The sequence below is a fragment of the Garra rufa genome, chromosome 13 (assembly GCF_049309525.1).
Source record: "Garra rufa chromosome 13, GarRuf1.0, whole genome shotgun sequence".
Classification (NCBI taxonomy): Eukaryota; Metazoa; Chordata; class Actinopteri; order Cypriniformes; family Cyprinidae; genus Garra; species Garra rufa.
In genome coordinates this window covers 34,670,939-34,697,577 of record NC_133373.1, presented here as the reverse complement: position 1 = coordinate 34,697,577, position 26,639 = coordinate 34,670,939, and the positions used below count along the sequence as shown (strand labels likewise).

At 35.7% G+C, this 26,639-nt stretch overlaps 1 protein-coding gene across 1 annotated transcript; it reads left to right on the top strand.

Annotated features, from left to right (window-relative positions):
• The first annotated feature begins 19,939 nt into the window (after positions 1-19,939).
• Positions 19,940-24,850, top strand: hey2 (hes-related family bHLH transcription factor with YRPW motif 2). The gene is made up of 5 exons (XM_073816871.1): positions 19,940-20,102; positions 21,017-21,095; positions 21,206-21,289; positions 21,435-21,516; positions 23,452-24,850. Exons 1-5 carry the CDS (start codon positions 20,020-20,022, stop codon positions 24,114-24,116), a joined length of 993 nt encoding a protein of 330 aa, XP_073672972.1. The 5' UTR covers positions 19,940-20,019; the 3' UTR covers positions 24,117-24,850.
• The last annotated feature ends 1,789 nt before the right edge of the window (positions 24,851-26,639 follow it).

The window sequence follows — 26,639 nt, the reverse complement described above, 5'->3', positions numbered from 1 at the left end:
AATCTTTCCGTTTCACAAAAGGTTCTTCGTGGCGAAAGAAGGTTCTTCAGATTATAAAAAGGTAAGAAAATAATGGTTCTTTAAAGATTGAATGGTTCTTTGTGGGACCAAAAATGGTTCTTCTATGGCATCGCTTGAAGAACCCTTTAAAGCACCTTTATTTTCAAGAGTGTATGGCTTTAGGAGACTTAAAGGATTAGTTCACGTCCTACTTTTTTTTTTTTTTTTTTTTTAGAAAATAGCCTATCGTTTGGCTAGATAAGACCCTTATTCTTCGGCTGGGATCACGTAGCGCCCTTTGAAGCTGCATTGAAACTGGAATTTGGACTTTCAGCCGGTGCAATACACTCTTAAAAATAAAGGTGCTTTAAAAGGTTCCATTTTTGGTTCCACAAAGAACCATTTAGTCAAAGATACTTAAAAGAACCATCTCTTTCCTACTTTTTTATAATCTGAAGAACCTTCTTTCGCCACAAAGAACCATTTGTTTAACAGAAAGGTTTTTCAGATGGTAAAGGTTCATTATGGAACCATTTAAACAAAAAAGGTTATTCAAAAGGCATTGTGAAGCACATTTATTTATACATTTAAAGTATATTACAATTTACAATAACCATTTGCTATGTGAATATATTTTAAAATATTTCTGTGATGGCAGAGTTGAATTTTCAGCAGCCATTGCTCCAGTTTTCAGTGTCATGTGATTCTTCAGAAATCATTCTACACTCAAAAAAATAATTCAGTCTAAAAATAAACTTTATGTAATTCAATTAAATGCTAATTTTCCATGTATTTGGATTACATAGTTTTAATATAAACATATTAATAAACTTAATGTGATTCATATGCATCAGTGATACGTGAATGAAACAGGTAAGGTTTATGTAATTATTCCCAGTGTTAAACAAGCACTGCTCAGTGTTCATGTGTTTCCACACTACAGAGTGTTAAAGTAGCATTGACACAGTGTTGGAGTTAATGAGATCATTATGTGATGATTGATCACCAATGATGAACACCTGCTGAATCATCAATGGAAAGAGAAACACAAGAACTACAGCTGACTTCAGCCACAGCCTTAGAGGAAATCAACTCAAATAAAACAATACATTAAACCTCTCAAGATCTGATTCAACAACTCCACAAACAGATTGACCAGCTTCACTCATTACTAACCAGATTGACTTCTGTCAGACTTCTAGAGAAGCTCTTATTGAGAACTAACAAATGTGTAGATGTTTTGTTTCATGTGAAATCACCATCAATGAGAGCAGGGTTTCCTTTGGTTGGGATCTTGACCCGTCACATGCTGGGGTCAGTGGTGGTAGCTTTAATTGTGTAAATATAAAACACATGAAGCTTGGCCACCAAAGTCAAAGAAGAAATAAAGTTAATCAATCCTCCAGATTCTTTCAAAGTCCTGATTTGATGGGTATTGTGTTGTTATAGCAGTCTCTATAGCTTCATAAGTAACTGTTTTTCATAAGTCACGAAGATTAGATACTTTGTATTTCATTTTGTGCTCAAAAAGTTTTCATCTGTATCACCTTCAAATCCAAAAACATCAAGAATCTGTATATGAATCTCAACAATGGTGACGGTCAACAATATGTGTCATGTTGCAATGCATGCTGGGTACAAGTTTGGTAAAAGACCCTCCCATGTATCCCAGCATGCATTGCAACATGAATAAACAATGCAGTGGAATTGTCAGATTATTTTTATTTTACTCTTAATAATTGTTTTTATGCTTCCTTTTTTGTTGAGACTTTTTAATAGCTTGTTTTAAGATGTTCAGAGATGTATCTGAACATTTTGTTGATTATCACCATTGTTGAGATTCATATGCTGATTCATTATGTCTGTGGTCTTTAGAGATAAACAGATGAAAACCTTTAGCAAACAAAGTATGATAAAATGATTCAGCTAATATGATTTATACAACACATAAATGTAAAGCTGTAAGTAGGCCTAATATTAAAGTAACACAACATCCATCTAAGCAACAAATAAACTACAAAAGAAATTAACACACGAACAGATCCCCCTACTTTTTTTTTTTACACTTTGTTGGCCAAGCTCAACATGTTTGATTTAAGTACAACAAAAGCTATCAGCACAACATTAAACCTAGCATGTGACGGGTCAAGAGCCCAACCAAAGGAAACCCTGCTCTCATTGATGGTGATTTCACATGAAACAAAACATCTACACGTCTGTTAGTTCTCAATAAGAGCTTCTCTAGAAGTCTGACAGAAGACAATCTGGTTAGTAATGAGTGAAGCTGGTCAATCTGTTTGTGGAGTTGTTGAATCAGATCTTGAGAGGTTTAATGTATTGTTTTATTTGAGTTGATTTCCTCTAAGGCTGTGGTTGAAGTCAGCTGTAGTTCTTGTGTTTCTCTTTCCATTGATGATTCAGCAGGTGTTCATCATTAATGATCAATCATCACATAATGATCTCATTAACTCCAACACTGTGTCAATGCTACTTGAACACTCTGTAGTGTGGAAACACATGAACACTGAGCAGTGCTTGTTTAACACTGGGAATAATTACATAAACCTTACCTGTTTCATTCACGTATCACTGATGCATATGAATCACATTAAGTTTATTAATATGTTTATATTAAAACTATGTAATCCAAATACATGGAAAATTAGCATTTAATTGAATTACATAAAGTTTATTTTTAGACCGAATTATTTTTTTGAGTGTATGCTGATTTGGTGCTCAAGAAAACATTTCTCTTACTATCAATGTTGAATACAGTTATGCTCCTTTTTTGATCAATTTAATGCATCCCTCTTGAATAGTAAATGAAGCTGCTATTGATCATTCCTCAGCATGGTCTTTGCCAGCAGCCTGTCAGCGCCGACCAGTTACTCTTACTGACCCTCTCTGAAAACCAGCTCTCTGATCTCTGACCCAAAGTCAACCTCTGCCGCAGTAAATTCAGGCTGGCCAGAGTAGCTTGACCTGTAATGTAGCCTGACCACTATATTACAGGAAGAAAGAGAGCGTGGCTACAAACAATGAAAGCCACAGCTGTTGCCATTCTGTACAGTAACATACCCCACTTCCATCCAAAACGGCTTTGATGAATAAGAGTTTAGTGTCTTTATTCACATTACAGAATACAGTTCAGTCTATTTGCTGGAGCTGTTTTTGACAAATATTAGTACCTAGAGATGTTTTGTTCAGCAAACATACAGTATTTGGCAGATGTTGCATAGTCTAGCAGTGATCTATTTCATACAGTTATAATGTTCTAAATTTAGTCTTAAAACGTCTCTCTGTATTTCTTTTATGAGGTATATACTTGTAACACTTGACTCATCTGCAGCGTGTACTGCGTTTACACTAATATTTACTTCTATTCACCAGCAACTAAAAAGCATAAATAGATAGCAATAATAAAGTACTCATAGAACTGTGTGTATTCACTAAACAGTATACAGTGCACATATAAGCAAACAGTCAACCCTCGCAAACCCACACAGTATTTACATCACAACCTAGTGGTGTGTGGCAGATAGTCAAGTTAAGCCTCTTAATTTAAGGATAGTTTAGTTCTCTAAATTCATGCACTGTAAAAAATGATACGATGAAAAAGCCATGACAACTTGTTTTAAAGTTACTTTAACTCATAAAAATTATTTAAGCAATTTCAACTTTTTATTGTAAGTTATACTAGAGTCAGCTTGATTTTTAAAATCAGTTTAATGTTATTGAAATTCAAAGGAGCCCAATTTTAGTCAATGAACTTAACATTTTAAGTTCTAACTTATTGGCACTATAACTGGCCAGATCTCTGACCATGGATTAATGCGCAGGAGTCAAATTTGTACATGAATTCAGTTGTTTCAACCAAGAAAAAACGTATTTAGCAAATGTAGACATAAGACTTATGTTTAATACATAAAAACATTGCAGTGCAACACCAATCAAGGAGACACGGGCAGAATAAACAACGAACTAACTGAATTGCGAAAGAATTTCAAACAAACACCTCATGAACTTGACGAAGCTGTCATGCATGCATATTAGTCTTATGCTCACCAAGGCAGCATTTATTTGATTAAAAATACAGTAAAACTGTAATACAATATTATTATAAATAACTCTATTTCTAGTTTAATATTTTTTCAATGTAATTTATTCCTGTAATGCAAAGCTGAATTTTCAGCAGCTTTTACTTCAGTCTTCAGTGTCATATAATCCTTCAGAAATCTATGCTGATTTGGTGCACAAGAAACATATATTATTGTCAGTGTTAAAATGGGTTTCTGTATGGGTGACCACTATATCAGCCATCGTTTTAGCCATATATCTGTTATTTATTAAGCCTTTTATTTTACGTATAGACTATGCTATGAGTATTTACAAAATATAGTGCACATGGAAGCAAACAACAAACCCACACAATATTTACACCAGAACCAGCTTAGGCCCTTAAATAAGATGCATTCTTCTTATTTGAAATCTTTTTTGTGTTCTAAATTACAGAAGAAAACAACATAGCGTGTTTCCCCTGCTATTATTTTAGGGGGCGGCCCGCCCCTTCAACGGCACCCCCTGCCCCCCTTGAAGGTCAAGTTCACTTTATTTAATTTTATTTTCTGTTTAGCGCCAGATCACAATAGTATCATTTAAGGTTACCTTTCCTATAGAACAGGTCTATACCTGGTTCTTATTTATCTTATTTACACAACGGCTTTTTTTGATTTTTGGATTAATAAATCATTATATGTACTAGTGTCTGTGAATACTGAAACGCAGAAGGACGGTTTAATATGAACCCTATGTCCCGTTTGCCTCTGAATGTATGAATGGCAGAGACGCGTTTTTGTTTACTATACTGAAGCATGCGTGATGCTCAGGGTTGCCAGGTTTTCACAATAAAATCCGACCCAACTGGTACTCAAAACTAGCTCAATGGCATTTTGAGGGGGGTCCCCCAGTAAAAATCACGTCCCTGGGCGTAAAATACATGTTTTTTGGAGGGGTTCCCCGGTACAGTTCGCATTCCAGGGGATAAATATAACGTTATTGGGGTCGTTTCAACGCATGGACATGAAAAACCACACACGGTAACAGTGTTAAAGGGATGGTTCGGAGTAGAATTGACTTCATTGCTATGCACTCCGAAGCCCATGTAAATACCCCATCCGAAGTTTTTTTTACCTTAGTCAAACATTTATGGAGATATTAGAGTTTTTCGAATTGCTTGTTACAGGAGTGAATGGTACATGTGATGTATCTCGTAAATTGCACCACTAAACGTGCAAGTAATCTTACCAAACTTGTACAGTAATGTAAATAGGTTATGTACTCACAAAACGCTGCATCAGCACATTTGTAAGTCCACCATGAGTGTTTTAAAAACACGTTTTAGCCAATCCCTACTAGTCTCAAAAACTACAAATGGCGACACGTCGACGTCACTTCCCTGGTTTGAAAAAAGCACGTAAAAGTCCTCCTACAAGTTGACATGCACACAGTAGGAGGACTTTTACGTGCTTTTTTCAAACCAGGGAAGTGACGTCGACTTGTAGTTTTTGAGACTAGTAGTTCTCCGGTAAAACGTGTTTTTAAAACACTCATGGTGGACTTACAAATGTTCTGTTGCAGCGTTTTGTGAGTACATGACCTATTTACACTACTGTACAAGTTTGGTAAGATTACTTGCACGTTTAGTGGTGCAATTTACGAGATACATCACATGTACCATTCACTCCTGTAACAAGCAATTCGAAAAACTCTAATATCTCCATAAATGTTCGACTAAGGTAAAAAAAACTTAGATGGGCTTCGGAGTGCATAGCAATGAAGTCAATTCTACTCCGAACCATCCCTTTAAAGTAGCCCAATTCCGCGGGAAAACCGCGGACTTGGCAACACTGGTGACGCTCTCTGTAATTTTCGGCCGTTGCGTCTCACATGAACAGATAAACTCAATCTCCAAAGCTGCTGTGAGTGTCACTTCAGGTAAATTTTACCGTTTCGTTTGAGAAAACTAGCATATCATACTGTATACACACAAAAACTTCACGGCAACCTGTCAAAATAAAATTACGGTTTAACATGTAACAGAACTATGTCTTGTATTAATTTTGTACAGTATGATGTAGGTGTTTATATATTTATATTTCTGGTAAATTTAAAAAAAAAAACTATTAAATTATAAAAAATAAATATTACAACAAGATTAACCACTTAATTGTAAAAAAAAATTATTATTAAAACTTTTTAAACTAAATATTCACACAATTTTTCTTCCATGTATTAATTTGTAAACCCTTGTTTGTTTTCCAAAAAAAATAAATTTGATTGAAAATTAATAAATGTTTAATGCCTTCATTTGATTATAATAATAATTAAAACACAAGAATTTCTGAAAGAAAAGAGAAAAAGACTGTAGGGCCCTATTGTTCAAAATGGACTTATTTTTTCACTAAAATAAATGTTTTCATTATTACACAGAAAGTAGTCTAAAGTACCGGGGGAAAAAAGCACCCGGCACCAGACCCCCAAAGCTGAAAAACTTTGGGAAACAATGATGGGGGTAGATAAATAATGATTAAAAAAATTTATTTTCAAGTTGTGGCTAATAGTTATATAAAAAATATTGTATGTCTGTTATTTCTGTATGGATAGCAAATTTTACTGAACTTTCATAGACTGTCTATCCTACCCAAGAGCTCTTTTCTGCTTTGATACACAGTGATACAAGTCCTTGTGTGTTTTCTGCCAGTGGGAAAGACAGTGTCTGGGAGCTGTCGTGGACACCTCTCCCTGTTTCTCCTGGTGTGAATGTAGCAAGATTCCTGCAGCTGATCGCAGCTCTTCTGATGACAGGTATTTTCCAGGCTCGGACCTTCAGTCCAGGTTTTCCCCTGCAGGGTGTATGAAGAAATTAGCAGACGTGTTGCTGATCTGGGTATGGTCAGCTGGTGGCCCTCGCTCAGCCTGATAAGACGAGCTGAGCCTGCTGTTGTCACATTCTCCTCCAGATTCAACAGTGCTGTCTCGGGTGATAGCAGTAAGACCAGAGGGCCTGGGGTCAAGCATGTGCGCTAGTGCTTTTCAACTGCACGCACTGATAAGTCAAAGTGTCTGGACTTCCAAACAACGACGGAGGGCCAGCCAGGCGGACCTAAAATAAACCATACACAGATTTAGGCTTGTTCAAAATTAGTCTGAAATTCTGGAATCTTGTACTTGAAACTCGTTCCCACCGTAGACAAGGTTTTAGTCCCCTTGTCTTTCATCTCTGCCTTACCAGTCATTAGAAATAATTAATATTTTGATTTTGCTTATAGATTTTTTTTTTTAAATCAAGCACAAATTAAAGCTCTTGTCCTTAAAGGGAAAGTTCACCCAAAAATAAAAATTCTGTCATTAATTACTCGCCATCATGTTGTTATAAAACAGTAAGACCTTCGTTTATCATTGGAAGACAAATTAAGGTATTTTTGATTAAATCAGAGAGCTTTCAATGGAAGCCCATTTTCGCCACTGAATAAAAAAAAAAGGTATTTGCGACTTTTTATCTCACAATTTTGACTTTTTTTTCTCACAATTGCAAGTTTACATCTCATAATTTTGACTTTTTGTCTCAGAATTGTGAGATATAAATTCACAATTGCGAGTTATAAAGTCAGAATTGAGATATAAACTTGCAATTCTGACATTTTTTCTCAGAGTTGCACGATATAAACTTGCAATTCAAAGACAAACTCAGTTCTGAGAAATAAATTTAGAATTTCAATATATAAACTCACAATTTTGACTTTTTTTCTCATAATTGCGAGTTTACATCTCATAATTTTGACTTTTTGTCTCAGAATTGTGAGATATAAACTTGCAATTCCGAGACAAACTCAATTCTGAGAATAAAGTCTTGAAAATAAAGACTTTTTTCTCAGAATTTTGAATTATATCTCGCAATTGTGTCTTTTTTCTCAGAATTGCGAGTTTATATCTTGCAATTCTGACTTTACAACACGCAATTGTGAATCATTTTTCCCCTCAAAATTTAACTTTTTGACTCGCAATTGCAAGTTTTTATCTCTAAATTTTGAGAAAATAAAGTCAGAATTGCAAGGAAAACTGTCAAAATGGCGAGATACAAACTCGCAATTCTTTATTTCTCGTAATTTCTCGTATCACGCAATTCTGACCTCATTTTCTCAGAATTGCATATTTATATCTCACAATTCAACTCGTAATTGAGTTTATATCACAATTCTGAAAAAAAGTAAAAATTGCTGAGTTTGTATCATGCAATTCTGACTTTATAACTTGCAAATGTGAGTTTATATATTTCAATTCTGAGAAAAAAGTCAGAATTCTGACTATTTCTCACAATATAACGTACAATTGTGAGTTTATATCATGTAATTCTGAAAAAAAACAGACTTGTAAGAAAAAGTCTAAATCTCGAAATTCTGATTTATGAGAAAAAAGTCAGAATTGTGACTATATCTCGCAATTCTGACTTAAAAAAGCAGTTGTGAGTTTATATCATGCAATTCTGACTTTTATTTCTCGCAGAGTTTATATCACGTAATTCTGACTTTAAAATGTGCAATTCAGAAAAAAGAAAAAAGTCAGAATTGTGACTTGCAATCTCGCAATTTTGACTTTATTTCTTGCAGTTGAGTTTATATCACTCAATTCTAAGAAAGAAGTCAGAATTGCGAGAAAGTCTAAATTGCGGATACAAACCCTCGATTGACACTTATTTCTTGCAGTTGTGAGTTTATTTCATGCAATTCTGACTTTAAAATGTGCAATTGTCCGTTTATATCTCAATTCTGAAAAAAAAAGTCATTTATTTTTAAGTCATTAGACTTTATTTCTCAGATTTGTATGTTTATATCTCGCAATTCTGAGTTTATAACTCGCAGTGGTGAGTTTATATCACAATTCTGAGAAAAAAAAGTCAGAATAAATAAACCCACCCTAAACGTCACATCAAAACAAACTGTGATTGGTCACTTTATGTCTATCAATCTAAAGAAGTGTTTACACTGTAGAGTATACTATACTATTCAGATAGTCAAACCATATCTGAGCTAAGGTTCCCAGATTTTCCTGTTACCGAAATCTGAGACACGCTCAAAGTGTATTAAATTCCTCTTAACCATGATTAACTTCTTTGCCACTTATATAAGTCTATCATTCTGTAGCACACCCATTGCCATTTCACAATCACGGGGAGTGGAAGGATGCTTGCTGATAAAGAACCAGAGGGTGCAGCCCAAAACAACAATATGCAGCATTGTTTATCACCAGGCAGTGACACACCATATCAATGTTGTGGCTCTGTGGGGTCTTACCCTGGTAGAGATTAGCAGAAAACGCTTTCCTGGATCTCTCTCTAACCTTGTGCTTCCTCAGGGCCGGTGATACCCGAACCAAGCATGAGGAGAAAGCCCCGTCTTAAAAGTCAAGGGAAGATCGGTTAATGTCTGTGGCTACTGCCTGGAGGCAAGATTGTGTTCACAGTGTTATTAATTTTTTTAGGTGTTTTCCACAGTACAGTTTTGAAAAACAAAGATGTTAACAATGCTAATATGTGATTCAGGAGGATCATATATCTATTTTGGTAAAATATATATTATGTACAATACCAGTCAAAAGTTTTTGAACAGTAAGCTTTTACATTTTTTTTTCCCCAAGCCTGCATTTATTTAATCCAAATAAAGCAAAAACAGTACAATTTTGAAATATTTTTACTATTTAAAATAACTGCTTTCTATTTGAATATATTTTAAAATGTAATTTATTCCTGTGATTTCAAAGCTGAGTTTTCAGCATCATTACTCCTGTCAGATGATCCTTCAGAAATCTTCCTTAAAAACATTAAAAATTGTACTGTTCAGAAACCTTTGACTGGTAGTGTACATATTATTTAATAATAAATGTATACATATAACTGACAAACCAGTAATGATTAGCACAGGTGTCCCAAGAGGACACCCTTCCTTTCTTCTGTTTGTTTTTGGTGTTGAAGAGAAGATTATCTTGTTGGCCTTCACTGACTGGTGCCACGTGTGAAAGCATATCTTTTTCTCGGACTGTGGTTATTTCCTGCCGTCTAGAGTAGTGATTTCACAGTGGTCAGGTCACTTAATGTGCATCTGATGACTTCCTCTTTCTTGTCTGTTAATTACTTTAACACATTTTCCTTTGGAGTCTGCTCAGACTGGGGGCGTCCAGGGCAGCTGCTTCCCTGCAAGCAGAATGAGCCAGAAGCCACTGAAATGGGAGTAGAGCCAGACTGCTTATGCAATTAGATTAAAGAGTTACAATTTGTAGTGTTAAACAGCAACATCAATGCATTATTTAAGTGTCTTCTTCTCTCAAATTACTTTAATGACAGGAATATGTTGACTTTTTTTAGATAATTACTGCAATGAGAGAAATGGTAATGTGTTTTATTGCATATGAATATTTAATCTGGGTTGTATTATGTTCAGAATTTAATTTAGAATGCCATTTAAATTCAAATACAGAAATTTGGTATTTAATTGCAAAAGTTTACATCACCTTGATTCTTAATACTTTGTTGTTACCTGAATGATCCACAGCTCTGTGTTTTTGTTTAGTGATAGTTGTTCATGAGTCCCTTGTTTGTCCTGAACAGTTAAACTACCTGCTGTTCTTCAGAAAAATCCTTCAGGTCCCACAAATTCTTTGGTTTTCCAGCATTTTTGTGTATTTCAACAATGACTGTATGATTTTGAGATTTTGAGATTTTGAGATTTTAAGCTGGGGGTGGGGGGGACTTTTGAATAGAATGGAGATGTGTAAAAAATATTTATATTTCCTAAATGTCATATTTTTTCATTTAGTACTGCCCTTCAGAGGCAACAGAAAATAGTTACATGTTTCCCAGAAGACAAAATAAGTTTAATTTACCCTGATCTTCAAATTTAAAAAAAATTCCAAATCCCGGCAATTAATGCATGATGTTTTGTTCTGGAGCATCAGTGAGTGTTTGAACCTGTAATAGTGGCATATGAGTTGTCCTCAGTGTCAAAAGATGGATCTCAAAATCACACAGTCATTGTTGGAAAGAGTTCAAATACACAAAAATGCTGGAAAACCAAAGAATTTGTGGGACCTGATGGATTTTTCTGAAGAACAGCAGGCAGCTTAACTGTTCAGGACAAACAAGAGACTCAAAAACTACTATCACTAAACAAAAAAACACTGTGGATCATTCAGATAACAACACATTTTAAAGAATCAAGGGGATGTAAACTTTTGAACGGGGTCATTTTTATAAATTCAACCATTATTTTCTCTTGTGGTCTATATGTAAACATATCATTTATGTGAATATGTGAATATGTGAATATTTCATTCAGGTCAGTACTAAATAAACAATAACATGCATTTTGTGTGATCCCTCTTGTTTTAGTAAAATAATTCACATTTTGCAGATTCTGAAAGGGGGATGTAAACATTTGACCTTAACTGTAGATGGATAGATGGGGTGATTTTCAATTCAGAATTTTCCAAATCCAGATTTGAATGAATAAAAATTTTGCCAAAATACATATTGACAAATGAACATTATCAATAATAAATGCGTTGAACTGAACTAAACTGAAAATTGTTCTTTTTCCGTAGGTTGGATTCAAACAAAACCATCTCAGTGCTGACTTTACATGTTTGAGCATTTGGACCAAATGCTTAGAAGGTACGAAAACTAAAAACACGCAAAGTGTTCATTTGTTTTACTATTTAGCTCTAGAACTTTGTCCGAAGAGCTGACATTGCATGAAAATCCACGAGTTCCGATAGTGGAAAGAAAGCTATTGTGTAAATAACGTAGGTGCCACAGTGAATAAAAGGTATGCTTAACAATTGTGTAACGAGGTTTGAACAATGAGAGCTGAATGCAGGAGGGAAACCCACGGCTTCCTCAAACTCATGTATCCTGACAGGAAGCTCAGGTCATAAGACAGGAAGTAGAGAAGGGGCACCTGTCTGTGTGTGTTCTTGACCCATATATGCCATTTTTGTATTTCAAACCCTAACCATACACCACAGCACAGTTTAAAATGACTGATAAACATGTTTACATGAATGTACGCTCCCTTGATAACCATGCAAAATGATCTGACATAATTCTGACAGGCACTTTGTGTCGAGCCAATTGCCACTCGCAGAGCAGATTAGTGTATTTCTGAGCATAGCATGTGGGTTGACGGTTGCTGAAGCCAAATGCCGGACACAGTTCGATGGAAAGCCGTGACAGAAATACTGCCCCGAATCTGAGAATGGCAGGAAGGGCCCTATTATTCTGACCCATTCTCTTCAACGTTGGCCCATACGACGCCTGGAGCCTGTCTGCCATGAACTCGCTTCCCAGGATTTCCGACTCACGGCCGGCGCTCCGACTAAAAGCCAAATATTTCACTCCAGAGACGCACAAGGCTTCCTGATATAGGATGCACTTGCTTGTCTCTCTGTGACCTTAAACACTAATAAAGCACCTATAATATGACTTCGGAGTCAAAAGTCCACAATCCTAGGATATCGTCCGTTTGTAGCTGTTCGCTCTTCCACTGACAGGAAAAATAAACAGATGCCCGTTTGTCTCGGACAGATTGGATAACAATGAGAAAGAAGTAGATTATTTACTCAGGAGTTAATTGTTTCAGGTTTTGCGCTGAAATGAAACCTCCCCGTGCTCAAATCCAGAAAGTCATCAAAGGAAATTTATCATGATCTTAAATCATGGTTGGTGTTTGATCATGAAGAAAATGAAAGTTATCAGTAGATAACCGGTTTATTTTTGATTAGCAAACACTTTTCATTCATTCTGACTTCATTCACTAATTACAAGAACATCCCCTGAGTAACTGAAATAGCATGAAATGATGATGGAGCTAGATTATGATCTCAGTAACTTCCATATGTCTTTTGTTGTAGATGTTGTGTAAGAACTGCTTAAAAACCAGTTTAAACCAGCGTAAGGTTGTTAGCATTTGTGACGTTCAGTCCAGACTTTAGACAGGTGAAAGCAGTGAATCCTGGTTCTCAGGTTTCCTAAAGAGCAATAAATGCCAATGTTTTCCTAACCAGTTTACTTAATGTTTCTTTGCCCTGAATCTAAAACAGTTCAGCGTACTCTCAAGGAAGAGTCCGGGCTGAGGAAGCTGGTGCCCAGGCAACAGTGTCTGTTGCCATGAAGCAGTTAACTTGGTTTTAAAAAGGCAGTTTGCAAGTGACTAAAGGCAGCCTTGTGTTCAGAGAAAGGCTTGAGATTGTGGCTGTTGCTGTTGTTTTCATTGTGTACTTGGGACTCAGGGAGGGTAAGAACAATAATGCATGTAATGCTGATTTTGGAATAGGTCCACCCAGCTTTTCCCAGGCTGGCCAGCCTTGGGAACCACTGATAGCATGGCACATCAGGGCTGGGCCCCTCTCGCCGGGCCCAGGGGCAGGGCCGCCCGCCTTCTCCAAGCAAGCATGTTTGGGATGAAAGGAATCCTTCCTCCTGCCTGGAAATAGAAGAAACACACACAAACATCCACAAGCACTCGCACTAAGGGTTGGACCCACTTTCGCCGCATGCTATGAGAAGTCTCAGAGGTGACACTGACGAGCTCATAGCTCCACGCTGGTCGTCGGCAGACTCGGCGGAGGCCATGTTCCGGTTTTTGTTTTGTAGTCCTGCCCCAGACTGATATCAGTGGCACTTGTTTTCTATCAGCCAAGGATGAAATGCAAAAACAAACAGAATAGGAGTGAAAGCTGCATTTCACAATATACACTACCGGTCAAAAACATTTTTTTTTTAAAGATTTTTGAAAGAAATTGATGAAAAATACAGTACAGTTGTGAAATATTTTACATTTAACATTATATATTAAAGGTCCCATATTGTCAAAATCGAAATTTCCTGGCTTTTTTCATGATAACTGAGGTCTAGGGGCTATGTAACTACCATATGAGTTTCAAAACAGTCAATCCACAGTAAACTGCACACAGCCTGCTTAAAGTAGCTGTTCATTTTCACAAGCCGCTGTGACTTCCGTACAGATGTGACGTCCGATCTACTCAGTCACCGCCTTCAGTCACCACCCCGAGCACCAATCACGTCCCACCCTCCTTTTGTCAAACCCAGACAATATCGTGTCCATAACATTGCTAAGCAACAACAACACGAAAACAAGTCAAGAAAACCCTGTTCAGTCGATAGATGTCGAAACTACATCATTGCACAGGCTTCAGAACAACGTGAATATAAGAGACCACTGGCACGTCAACTTCAGCCTCTTTCACTCAGCGATCCGGTAAATACACGGATAATGTGTCCCATGATTTGTTCCGGAGTTGTTTGATTTGGTTCATTCACAGTTGTTTTCCGGAATCTGTGTGTGCTTTACACACAACCCGTAAAGACATGTGACGTTGTAATTTCACTAAACTGAAACTAACCTGAACGAACTGTGCTTCAGCGCTGATAGTGAGGAGCTGGCTCTGCCCGATCGCCGCTTCATTCCACTTTGCACGTATTTTTTGTCGTGAAGAGTCGCAGGGTAACGTGCATCATCACTACAACACTGCCTTTATGGTTCTGGCTTTTGTTCACACAGCGCTCGTTCCCGTAATTTTCCAGAATCAGCGCGCATTGTGAAAGGGGCTTTACTAAAGCAACAGTTATGTAGCTTACTGCATTCGGTGTTTGAAAAAGAAAAAACATTAATGATCATTCTGAAATATCCTGTTGAGTATCAGCAGGCTAGGCTCTCTCTATGGCTCTGGGTTCGGCTACAACGATACATGACCGTAGTTACCTGTGATTGGCCTGGCTGTGCGTCACTCAGAAAACAACAGGCCAATCAGAAGAGAGGCTCATGAATATTAATTAGATGGGCCAAAATCGACCTGTTTTTGACAGAGCTCCTAAAAAAGGAGCTGTAAAAATATATTGAGATGGATTTTGGCACTTATACCGCAAATATATATTCTTAAGGACATCAACAACTAAAATAAACCTCCAGAAATGTGTACAATATGGGACCTTTAAAATAAATTAAAATATATATATTTTTATTTTAATATATTTTCTTATAGTAATTTATTCCTGTGATGCAAAGCTGAATTTTCAGGAGCCATTGCTCCAGTATTCATTGTCACTTCAGAAATCATTTTAATATGCTAAAAGTTATTATAAAATGTAATATTTCACAATATTTACTTTTTTTACTGTATTTTGATCAAACAAATGCAGCCTTAAAAGCATAAAAGACTTCTTTCAAAAACAATAAAAAAAAATCTTAATTATTCCCAACCTTTGACTGTATTAATATCTAATATACCATGCAATTGTCTGTTTGTGTTTTATGTTGTTATTTGTTTTAATAATACACTACCAGTCAAACGTTTTGGACAGTAAGATTTTAATGCATTTGTTTGAAGTACAGCAAAAACATTAAAAAAAGGTTTCTAATTGAATATATTTTAAAATGTAATTTATTCCTGTGATCAAAGCTAAATTTTCAGCATCATTACTCCAGTCTTCAGTGTCACACGATTCTTCAGAAATGATTCTAATATGCTGTTTTGCTGTTTAAGAATCATCATTATTATTATTATTATTATTATTATCAATATTTAAAACAGTTGAGTAACTTTTTTTTCAGGATTCTTTGATGAATAGAAAGATCCAAATGTCAGCATTTTTCTGAAATTAAAAGCTTTTGTAACATTATACACATTACCATTCAAAAGCTTGGGGTCAGTATAATTATTATTGTTTTTTATTGTTTTTTGGAGGGGGAATGAAATTATAGAAATTATATAATAATAATAATAATAATAACAATAAATATTTTTTGAGCTGCAAATAAGAATATTAGAATGATTTATGTAGGATCATGTGACTGGAGTAATGACACTATAAAATCAGCTTTGAAATCAGGAATAAATTACATTTTAAAATATATTCAAATACACATATATATATATATATATATATATATATATATACACATATATATATATATATATATATATAAATATATATATATATTTTTTTTTTTTTTTTTTTTTTTACTGTTTTAGCTGTATGTTGGATCAAATAAATGCATGTTAGGTAAGCAGAAGAGACAATAACATTTTTTGACTGGTAGTGTATTTTTTGAATCTGTGTAGAACAATAACCAGCATTTATTTTGAATTTCCATTGTATTTTTCATATTCAATAAATAGAGCAATGCAAACCTTTAGGGCTTTGTGTTTGTTTGCTCTCCCATCAATATTTTCACTATACTGTCTTTATTTATCCTAAGAAGAACTTTGAAAATTCTTGAGTGGGCATATCCATCAACAGGGGAAAACGAGGGAAAGTCCGGGTCTGTGAAGCCGGACAGACTGCTTTAATTAGCCCTTATATACTTTAGGTCACACCTGGGAGAGCTGCAGCCTGCCCTGGGCTATGAGAGGCTGTTGACAGCTTGATTGGAGCTATCTGTGGTGAAGACTGGATCTGGTACAGGGTGTTAAAGGCAATGGGTGATGCAGGAACCCGTCAGCAGTAGAGGTTTGCGTCTTTATATTGGTCACTATATTAGGAAATCAAAGTTATCACATTTACAAATTTCTATTGCATCAGTTTTGTTTTGTTTTTAGATAGCAAAATATCAAAGCCGTACATTTGCTTTTAGCCAACCGGTCTCAAGTTCATTTTAAGTAAATGCAGTCAGTCAGTTCCACTCAAGTTCATACTAGGATAGCCACAGGTGTAGTTCATCACAACTAAACACTTGGTTTGAAAGCCTGAAAATGTCTAAATATCTGAACAGTACTGTATATCTATTTTATCATTTTATTATTATTTTTTTTTCTACTATCTTTCTTTAAATGCCACTTGGCTTGATATTGTATTATGGAATGCAGCATTAATTTCAAACTATAATTTAAAAACTTTCTTGAATACAAGAATGACTTTATACTACTATTAAAAATATATTTATAATTACATATAAACTACCAGTCAAAAGTTTTTGAACAGTTAAGATTTTTAATGTTTATTAAAGAAGTCTTTTCCGCTCACCAAGCCTACATTTATTTGATCCAAAGTACAGCAAAAACAGTAATATTTTGAAATATTTGTACTATTTAAAACAACTGCTTTCTATTTGAATATATTTTAAAAATCTCATTTACTCTGTGATTTCAAAGCTGAATTTTTAGCATCATTACTCCTGTCAAATGATCCTTCAGAAATCATTTTAATATTCTGATTTGCTGCTCAAAAACATTATTATGTTAGATTAGAATATATTAGAATTTTTCATGAATAAAAAGTTCAGAAGAACAGCATTTATCTGAAATAGAAATCCTTTGTAATATTATAATGTCTTTATCATCACTTTTGATCAATTTAAAGAGTCCTTGGTAAATAAAAGTATTTTTTCTATAATTTCTTTATAAGAAAATTACTGACTCCAAGCTTTTGAATTGTATAGTGTATAATGTTACAAAAGCTTTTTATTTCAGATAAATGCTGATCTTTGAATCTTTCTAATATCAAAGAATCCTGAAAAAATAAACAGTTTTAAATATTCATAATAATAATAATAAATGTTTCTTGCACAGCAAATCAGCATTTTAAAATGATTTCTGAAGGATCATGTGACACTGACGACTGGAGTAGTAATGCTGAAATGCTTTGATCACAGGAAAAAAAATACATATTTAAAATATATTCAAATAGAAAGCGGTTATTTTAAATTAAAAAAATATTTCACAATATTACTGCTTTTTCTGTATTTTTGATCAAATAAATGCAGACTTGGTGAGCAGAAGAGAATTCTTTAAAAAACAAAATCTTACTGTTCAAAAACTTTTGACTGGTATAGTGTATATATAGTTTTTTATTTTATTTTTATTGATGGTTCTTAGAAATTCTTGCTATGACAAAATTAGCATGTTACTGTGAAATGCAAATATATTTTATATATTTAAGTATAATTAAGTATTAATTATTATTAGTTATGGCATAAAAGCACCATTTTATTGTTAAATGCAATTTTAAATGAAATTATTTTTGAGTATATATAATAATTCTTTAAGTAAATGAATGTTACAGTAATATATTTAACAGTTTACATTAAAAAAAATAAATAAAATGAACAAAAAAAATAAAGTTCAAATGACATAAGGTGCAAAAATGAACACGTGAAAGGTCATAATCTGCCCTCTTCCACTTTGCCAGCTTAATATTTCTAAGGTTTTATACTATGTTATGCATTATATTAAATACATACAACAAACAAACAATATGAAGAATAGGGTTACGAGCTACGGCAGCAGCGGTGGGGGTGACGCTCGACTCGCGGTAACCTCCCAGTGGCAGCGGCCCTGCCGGCCCTCCCTGTGTTCCTGGCCGTCTCTCACATGGTGATTGGGTTTCAGCGCAAGGCTCAGAGCTGTGGGAACGAGTCATCACACTGGCGGTCTGCCTGGGAGACTGTGCTACGCTCCACCAGGGGGAAGGCACATGACAAAGGGGGGGTTTTGTGAGCCCAAACAATGTGCCGTCTTCACTGTTTAACCCAGGAAATTCACTACAGCTGGAGCCTCCAAATAGATGAGAAGCCCATGTGTGAAAGTGTGTCCGTCTGCGTGCACGCAGATATTCCCTAACAACTTTGAAATACTTCTATAATCTTGATATAATCAGTGTTTATTTAAATATTTTAAGAGTTTTAGTATGTGCAATGTATATATGACATAAAGTATAATTTTCCAATTAATTATAAAACACTTTTTAAACAATGTTTCACCATTAAAGTACTGCCTTAATAAATACATGCTTTTTTAAGGTAAATAGTTTTTAGTTTGTTTGTTGTTTAACATAATTATATGCTTTAAAACCATTTTCAGACAACATCTATGAACTTGGACCACAAAACCAGTTGTAAGTAGCACGCGTATATTTGTAGCAATATGGGTCAAAATTATCAATTTTTCTTTAATTCCAAAAATCATTAGGATATTAAGTAGAGATCATGTTCCATAAAGATATTTTGTAAATTTCCTACTGTAAATATATCAAAACTTAATTTTTGATTAGTAATATGCATTGCTAAGAACTTCATTTGGACAACTTCAAAGGCGATTTTCTCAATATTTTGATTTTTTTTGCACCCTCAGATTCCAGATTTTCAAATAGCTGTATCTCAGCCAAATATTGTCCTATCTTAACAAACCATATATTAATGGAAATCTTATTTATTCAAGTTTCAGATTATGTATAAATCCATTTTACCTAACGTGTAAGTATACATAGGCTTTAAAACGTTTTCAGACAATATTCATTAAAGTAAATTCGGTTAGCAATGAGCGTTACTACAATATGGCGAACAGAAATCACCTGACGTAAAACCAGCTCGATCTCTCAGTCTTTTCTTACTTTCACGTTAATATAGATCTAAACAAAATAATAATAATAATAATAATAACATAAATCGTTAGATATTTGAAAGGTTAGCCAATGAGCGCCAAACCGATTTGACATCCGCGATATGAACTTCAAAAAACTCCTGAGTCCTGTCAGGATTTCTTCTATAAAGTCATTAATTAATTCGCACACTGAATGTCCTGACCACATTTTGGCAAACTACACTGCATCCTCATCTTAGCCTACTTGCCAGAAACCCTTTACCTAGATTTCCTGCTTATCATGCACACTGTCCAAGCTCTGTCAGGCTCTGAAACACCGTCGCCTTTCTTGTGTAAAGTGTTTCTCACGCTTCTGGGGCCCTCGGGTGCAGAACGCGAGTGCTGAAGCTGGGCAGAGTCAATTATCAGGGGAATGAAGTTTGAGACCTCCATTCGGTGGCTCGGGGCGTGTTTTCTTTTTTTCGGTGGGTGTTCCCAAAGCAGGACGTGGGCGTGAATGTGAGACTGAGGCTCCAGCGGTTCGTGGGAAAGACGCTCAGAGGCTTTGGTGACTGTACCTGTGCGCACTGCATCATGAAGCGGCCTTGTGAGGATAGCACGTCCGACAGCGACATGGATGAAACTATTGATGTGGGCAGCGAGAATAACTACTCTGGGTAAGCATGCCTGGGAACCACAGCTTGTTTGTTGTTCTGTAACTCAGGATTCACTTTTAGATGGCATCTTAAGATCGTATATGCTCCTTTTGAGCATTATATTAAATACATAATATATGAAAATGCACAAACTAATTTCATTAATTATTTAAAAGCGTTTTATAAATATGTTAGGTCTTTTAATTTATAAAATATGCTATAATAATGCAGTTGATGTTTTTGATGGTTAATTTTAGAAATTATAAAATCTCTGGTAGGCTAATACTATGTATTATTATGTAATGCTCAACAGGTCGATAGTTAGAATTGTCACTGATTCATGTATCAGATAAATGTAACAGATTTTTCATGTATAATGAATGTACATTAATAAATGTAACCTATTTAATAATATATTATCATTTAATATGACTAAATCAAACTGACTACATTAGATTGTACCAACAATAATTTTTATGGATTAGATGGAGTCGAAATTTCATTTGCAATTTGTAACGATCTAATAATCTAATCTTTTATTAATATTTGATATGACTGATATTTAATATGTTAAATGTTTATTTGCAATTTGTAATTGCATGTTACGTTCTTTTACTGTAATGCTTAGATGTTGATCAACATTAAAGTAAAATGTTACAGACATTTCTAACTATTTGAGTATAGGCTACAGCTATTACTGATCTTTTAAGCATTATATCAAGTAATTTTGTTTGTTAATAACTTATAATGAAGTGTTAATAATTATCACTGTCAAGCATTTTAGATAACCTAAAATATGTTTTAATGTGGTAACATCTACATTAACTGGACATAGTTAGTTGACTATATTAAAAACATAATTTAATATGACTGAATTAGAAAAAACATTTTTTGGTAACTCTCTAATAAGTTTTCATCTGCTTTTACCTCCAAAGCCAAAGCAACGGTTCATTTATAAGATGTGGCTCACCTACCACAACATCACAAGTCATGGCCAGAAAGAAGCGGAGAGGGGTAATTTCTTATTTATTTTATATTTGATAACAGTTTTGAAGTAATTTATTTAAAACACTGATACGTTGCACTGATTCATTGCACTCTATTAATTATTTTATTTATTGCAGATCATCGAGAAAAGACGAAGGGACAGAATAAATAATAGTTTATCAGAGTTGCGTCGTCTGGTGCCGACAGCTTTTGAGAAACAGGTGAGTTCATATTTCTGCTTCAGCCCTCAAATTATTAGTTCTAATAATAATAATTATTATTATAATAAATTAAAGTAAATGGAAGAGGATGTTGTTAAAGCTATCATATTAAAAACCCCTGGCATATCCTATTGCTTCTCCCAAGGGATCTGCCAAGTTAGAGAAGGCGGAAATATTGCAGATGACAGTGGATCACTTGAAGATGCTCCAGGCCACAGGAGGAAAAGGTAGTGTGCTTGTTATTGGCTCCCGTTTAGTGAAATTTGAGTACAGAGTTTCCTTTTGACCAGATTAAAGTGGAAATCAATGTTAATGGTAGGATTGAACTCGTGGGAAAGTGCCGGCAGGACAAAAGAAGCACTTGACCCTGGGATTGTGTTTGCTTTCATAAATCCATGGGAGGGGAGTGGGGCCACATTCACAGGCTGCACAGTTGGGGGTTTGTTAGGGCTTTCCAATGAGTGTTAAAACCAAAGCACTGGGGAGACAAAACAAACATACAAACAGGTCAGGTCACAATCCCAGTCTGCTTAGGTTTAGCCTCTCGAGCACAGTGGGGTTGCATTTGACTCGATGTGATTAAAGCTTCAAGTCAAGTCACCTTTATTCATTTAGCGCTTGGATTGTTTCAAAGCAGCTTCATGGTAATAAGTAGGAACATAACATAATCAGTGATGCAAACTTGATCAAATACTGTATATGATAGATTCGACTTGAAATGAGTTTGGTTAAAAGAGTAGTTCACTTCCAGAACAAAAGTTTACAGATAATGTGCTCACTCAATATATTCATGTCTTTCTTTCTTAAGTCATAAAGAAATTATGTTATTATTTAGAGGGAAACATTTCAGTATTCCTTTCCATATAGTGGACTTCTATGGTGCCCCTGAGTTTGAACTTCCAAAATGCAGTTTAAATGCAGCTTCAAAGGGCTCTAAATGATCCCAGCAGAGGAAGAAGGGTCTTATCTAGCGAAACGATCGGTTATTTCTAAAAAAAAATTGACAATTTATATACCTTTTAACCTTAAACGCTCTTCTTGTCTAGCTCTCAGCATGAACTCTGTATATTCCGGTTCATAACATTTAGGGTATGTCGAAAAACATAGAGTTCACACAGAGCTAGACAAGAAAAGTGTTTAAGGTTAAAAAGTATATGAATTGTAAAAAAAAGTTTTGGAAAATAACCAATCGTTTCACTAAATAAGACCCTTCTTTGTTTAGAGCCTTTTGAAGCTACATTTAAACACTCTGGGGCACGATAGAAGTCCACTATATGGAAAGAAATCTTGAAATGTTTTCCTCAAAAAACATTTCTTTACGACTGAAAAAAGATGTAAACATCTTGGATGAAAAGGGGGTGAGTACATTATCTGTAAATTTTTGTTCTGGAAGTGAACCATTCTTTTAAATGTTGATTTAATGCAGTTCAATAACAGTATCAACACTGCAAAATTTGTCAATTACGATTACGAATTACGAATAAAATCGATTCAGCTATAAAGCAGCTCTACAGAAGGCAATAATGTTATTACTCAGCTCAAGTCAGTTTAATGTTGATTCAAATGTCAAATCAGTCAAATCAGTAATGCAGTATTACTGAATCTTAAAGGGACAGATAACACAAAAATGAAAATTCTGTCATTAATTACTCAACCTCATGCCGTTCCAAACCTGTAAGGCCTTCGTTCATCTTAGGAGCACAAATGAAGATATTTTGATGAAATCCGAGAGCTTTCTGACCCTACATAGACAGCAACACAACTGACACATTCAAGGATCAGAAAGGTAGTAAGGACATTGTTAAAATAGTCCATGTGGCATCAGTGCTTCAACTGTAATGTTATGAAGCTACGAGAATACTTTTTGAGCTCTACCACAACATTTCAGTTGTGTTGCTATCTATGCAGGATCAGATAGTTCTCAGAACTCATCAAAAGTATCTTAATTTGTGTTCCGAAGATGAACGAAGGTCTTACGGGTTTGGAACAACATGAGGGTGAGTAATTAATGACAGAATTATCATTTCTGAGTGAACTATCCCTTTAAGTGCCTTTTAAACCCAAACTACATTAGTTGATGGAAATGGAAAAAAATTGGGAGAAACCAGGCTCAGTTGGTGGACCAGTTCTCACTTTTTAATTGTTTTCTCTCACTCTTTCAGGATATTTTGATGCTCATTCTCTGGCCATGGACTTCATGAGCATCGGCTTTCGGGAGTGTCTAACTGAAGTGGCGAGGTATTTGAGCTCCGTTGAAGGTTTGGACTCAAGCGACCCCCTCCGCGTCCGCTTGGTTTCTCACCTCAGCAGCTGCGCCTCGCAGAGGGAAGCGGCCGCCATGACCACATCAATGGCCCATCACCAGCAGGCCCTCCACCCACATCACTGGGCCGCTGCTTTGCATCCCATCCCGGCGGCGTTCCTGCAACAAACCGGACTTCCGTCCTCAGAGAGTTCCTCTAGCAGGCTGTCTGAGGTCCCTCAGAGGGGTGCAGCCCTGCTGACCTCCTCCTTCACCCACAGTGACTCCGCGCTCAGAGCGCCCTCTACAGGCAGCGTCGCTCCTTGCGTACCGCCGCTGTCCACCTCGCTGCTTTCGATATCGGCAACCGTTCACGCGGCGGCTGCCGCTGCAGCAGCGCAAACCTTCCCTCTAACGTTTCCCGGAGGATTCCCGCTCTTCAGCCCCAGCATAACGGCATCGTCGGTGGCTTCTTCTTCTGTGAGCTCTTCCGTTTCCACATCCACCACATCCCAACAGAGTGGAAGCAGCGGAAGCAGCAGCAAACCATATCGACCATGGGGGACTGAAGTGGGAGCGTTTTAAGTGTTGGATTTGCTCTTGTTGCATCTGGACGTCTTCCATACTTTGTACATAAAGGAAAGAAAACAACTATTGTGCCTGCTTTGGTCAGCACCCTGGGGTTTTTTCTCTACACTTGTGCACATATGCAACAGCAAACATAAGCCAACTTTCTGGAAGGGAAAGAAAGACTTTACACTTCAAGCTGCGTGGAAACCCATAAGGATGAAGAAAAAATCAGTTACTGTTTGAACTTCATGTAAAGGGCTGTACTGTGTGACAGTGCCTGCATAAACACTGCTAAAATGCTGCATTTTGAGATATTTCTTCATAGAAAAAGCATATGTGATTTCACAAACACACACAAACAGTAGCTTTAGAGTGAAATGGAACAGCTTGTTCAAAAACAAACCAAAGGTTTTGCAGATAATCACTAAAGTGAGGTGTGAATCAGTTTTGTAATCTATGATTTAACAATCCAGTTTGTAAATCTGTATATGTGTAAGATTGTAACTAGAGTTTATATTGAAATTAGACGAGTTGGTATGATGCACTTCAATCACTACTGTTTTTGGGAGAAGACGGGATCTTCTCCGCTTTACACAATAGGCCTACTGAATTTTTTAAAATAACATTCACTAATACTCATATGTGAGATTTTCTACTACTGTAACTTTGATACCTTTTTAATAACCCTACCACGCTCTGTAAGATGTAACCTTTTTCTATGCAAAAAAGAAAAAAAACAGATGTCCCTGAAGAAACTGGGTGTTTTTTTTTTTGTTCATTCTGAGACATGCCATAAAACCATCATTCCGTTTGCTTTCACCACAACAGATCGTGGAATGTTATGAGAGAAAGTAATTGTTTTCCCATAGCATAATTTGAGTTCTTGAAATTGTATGGTGGAAAAAAATATTTGCGTTCTTTTATGTGTTTTTCTAATAACGCAAAAGAAGCCAATGAAGTGAAACAAACAACTGCAATTATGAGTGCCACTTCAACAATTATAAATCTGTCGACAAACTTTAAAGCAAGCTACAAACACATTTATTGAATAAAAACACACACCACCATTCAACATCGTTACACAATCTCCAGCTATAAAATCTCTCAATGCCAGATTTGACGCTGCAGTTACCTCAGTTATCACCGTCAAATTTAGGTAACATAAATATGTTTTAGGTGTTTTATTAGTCAAAATTATAAATTTAAACTTACTCACTTTTGTTTATAAAATCTCTCAATGCCAAATTTGTTTACATTGCAACCATTTCTTAATAACATTTAAGCAGTTCTCATTTGATGTTTACTGTTATTCAAAGACAAGGTCCCTCAAGGTCCCCCTTGGTCCCTCAGGGACAGCTCAAGTCAAAACTTATGTAGCTATTCTGGCGGGCGTGAACAAACCGGCGGTCGGACTGCAGTAGTGTGCGCCACATGAAAGCACAACAACACCAGTCACTCCTCCCCAAGATGGGTCTTTATGCCGGCCTAATCCACTCCCTTTATGCCAGGGTCTGTTAGACAGATTTACATTAGTAAATCACTGTCACACCATTAAATTCCTTAAGAGAAAAAGTATCAGCATTTCCAAGTGAATGGGGATTAAGGCAAACAGCGCCTGCTACCCACCAGCAATCATGGGAAAAGTGCGGGGCCATAAATCCGCCGGTTATCTGCTTTAGAGCGGCTGGTTCTCACGCCGGGCCCCTGCCTTTGAAGTGGCCGTCATATATCAAGGGCGCACATGATCTCCCCAAAACATCACACAGGCAAAGAGTCAGCGGTGTGAACGTGGTCAGTAAGCCTGTCAGCTTCATTAGTTTCCACACATGAAAATGGTTTAGCTACTACAAGATTTGTTTCATACTTCAGACAGGAAGATAAAAGCAGCAGATATGGTCATAGCTCACATAGATCATATTCTAGGCTCTAGGGCACAGACATAGTCATTTTGAATTCTTAACTGTTTGGTATCTGTAATATTTAATATACTAAAGACGATGTATTGAGCACATGAATGTGAATTTTAAGATATCTGTGACCCTAGACCACAAAACCATAAGAGTCAATTTTTTGAAACTGAGATTTATTCATCAAAATCAATAAATAAACCAAATAAAGTTCTTAGCAATGCATATTACTAATCAAAAATTTAGTTTTAATAAATATATGGTAAGATCACTTTAGACTCACTTCACTTTAGGATTATAAACTGTTCTTCCTCAGTTTTAAAAATGTGATAACAGCAAATCCAGATAGATTTCCATCATTTTACCACCATGGTACAACTACACTATGTTTTGTATGGGAATTACGCACCATTATTAACATAAAAAAATATTTAAGAGGATATTTTCCCCTTTATGTTTTATCTTGATGGCAGTACAACGTCAAAACGTTTTAAATTGTGAGTTATGAAGTCTGAAATGACAACAGAAAGGTCTTTACCAGAGAAATACTGCCATCTGGTGCAAGATCGTTTTAAGCTGCAGCTTGTTTTCATTCAGTCACTCGTTTTTTACAGACTACGCACAATTGGCA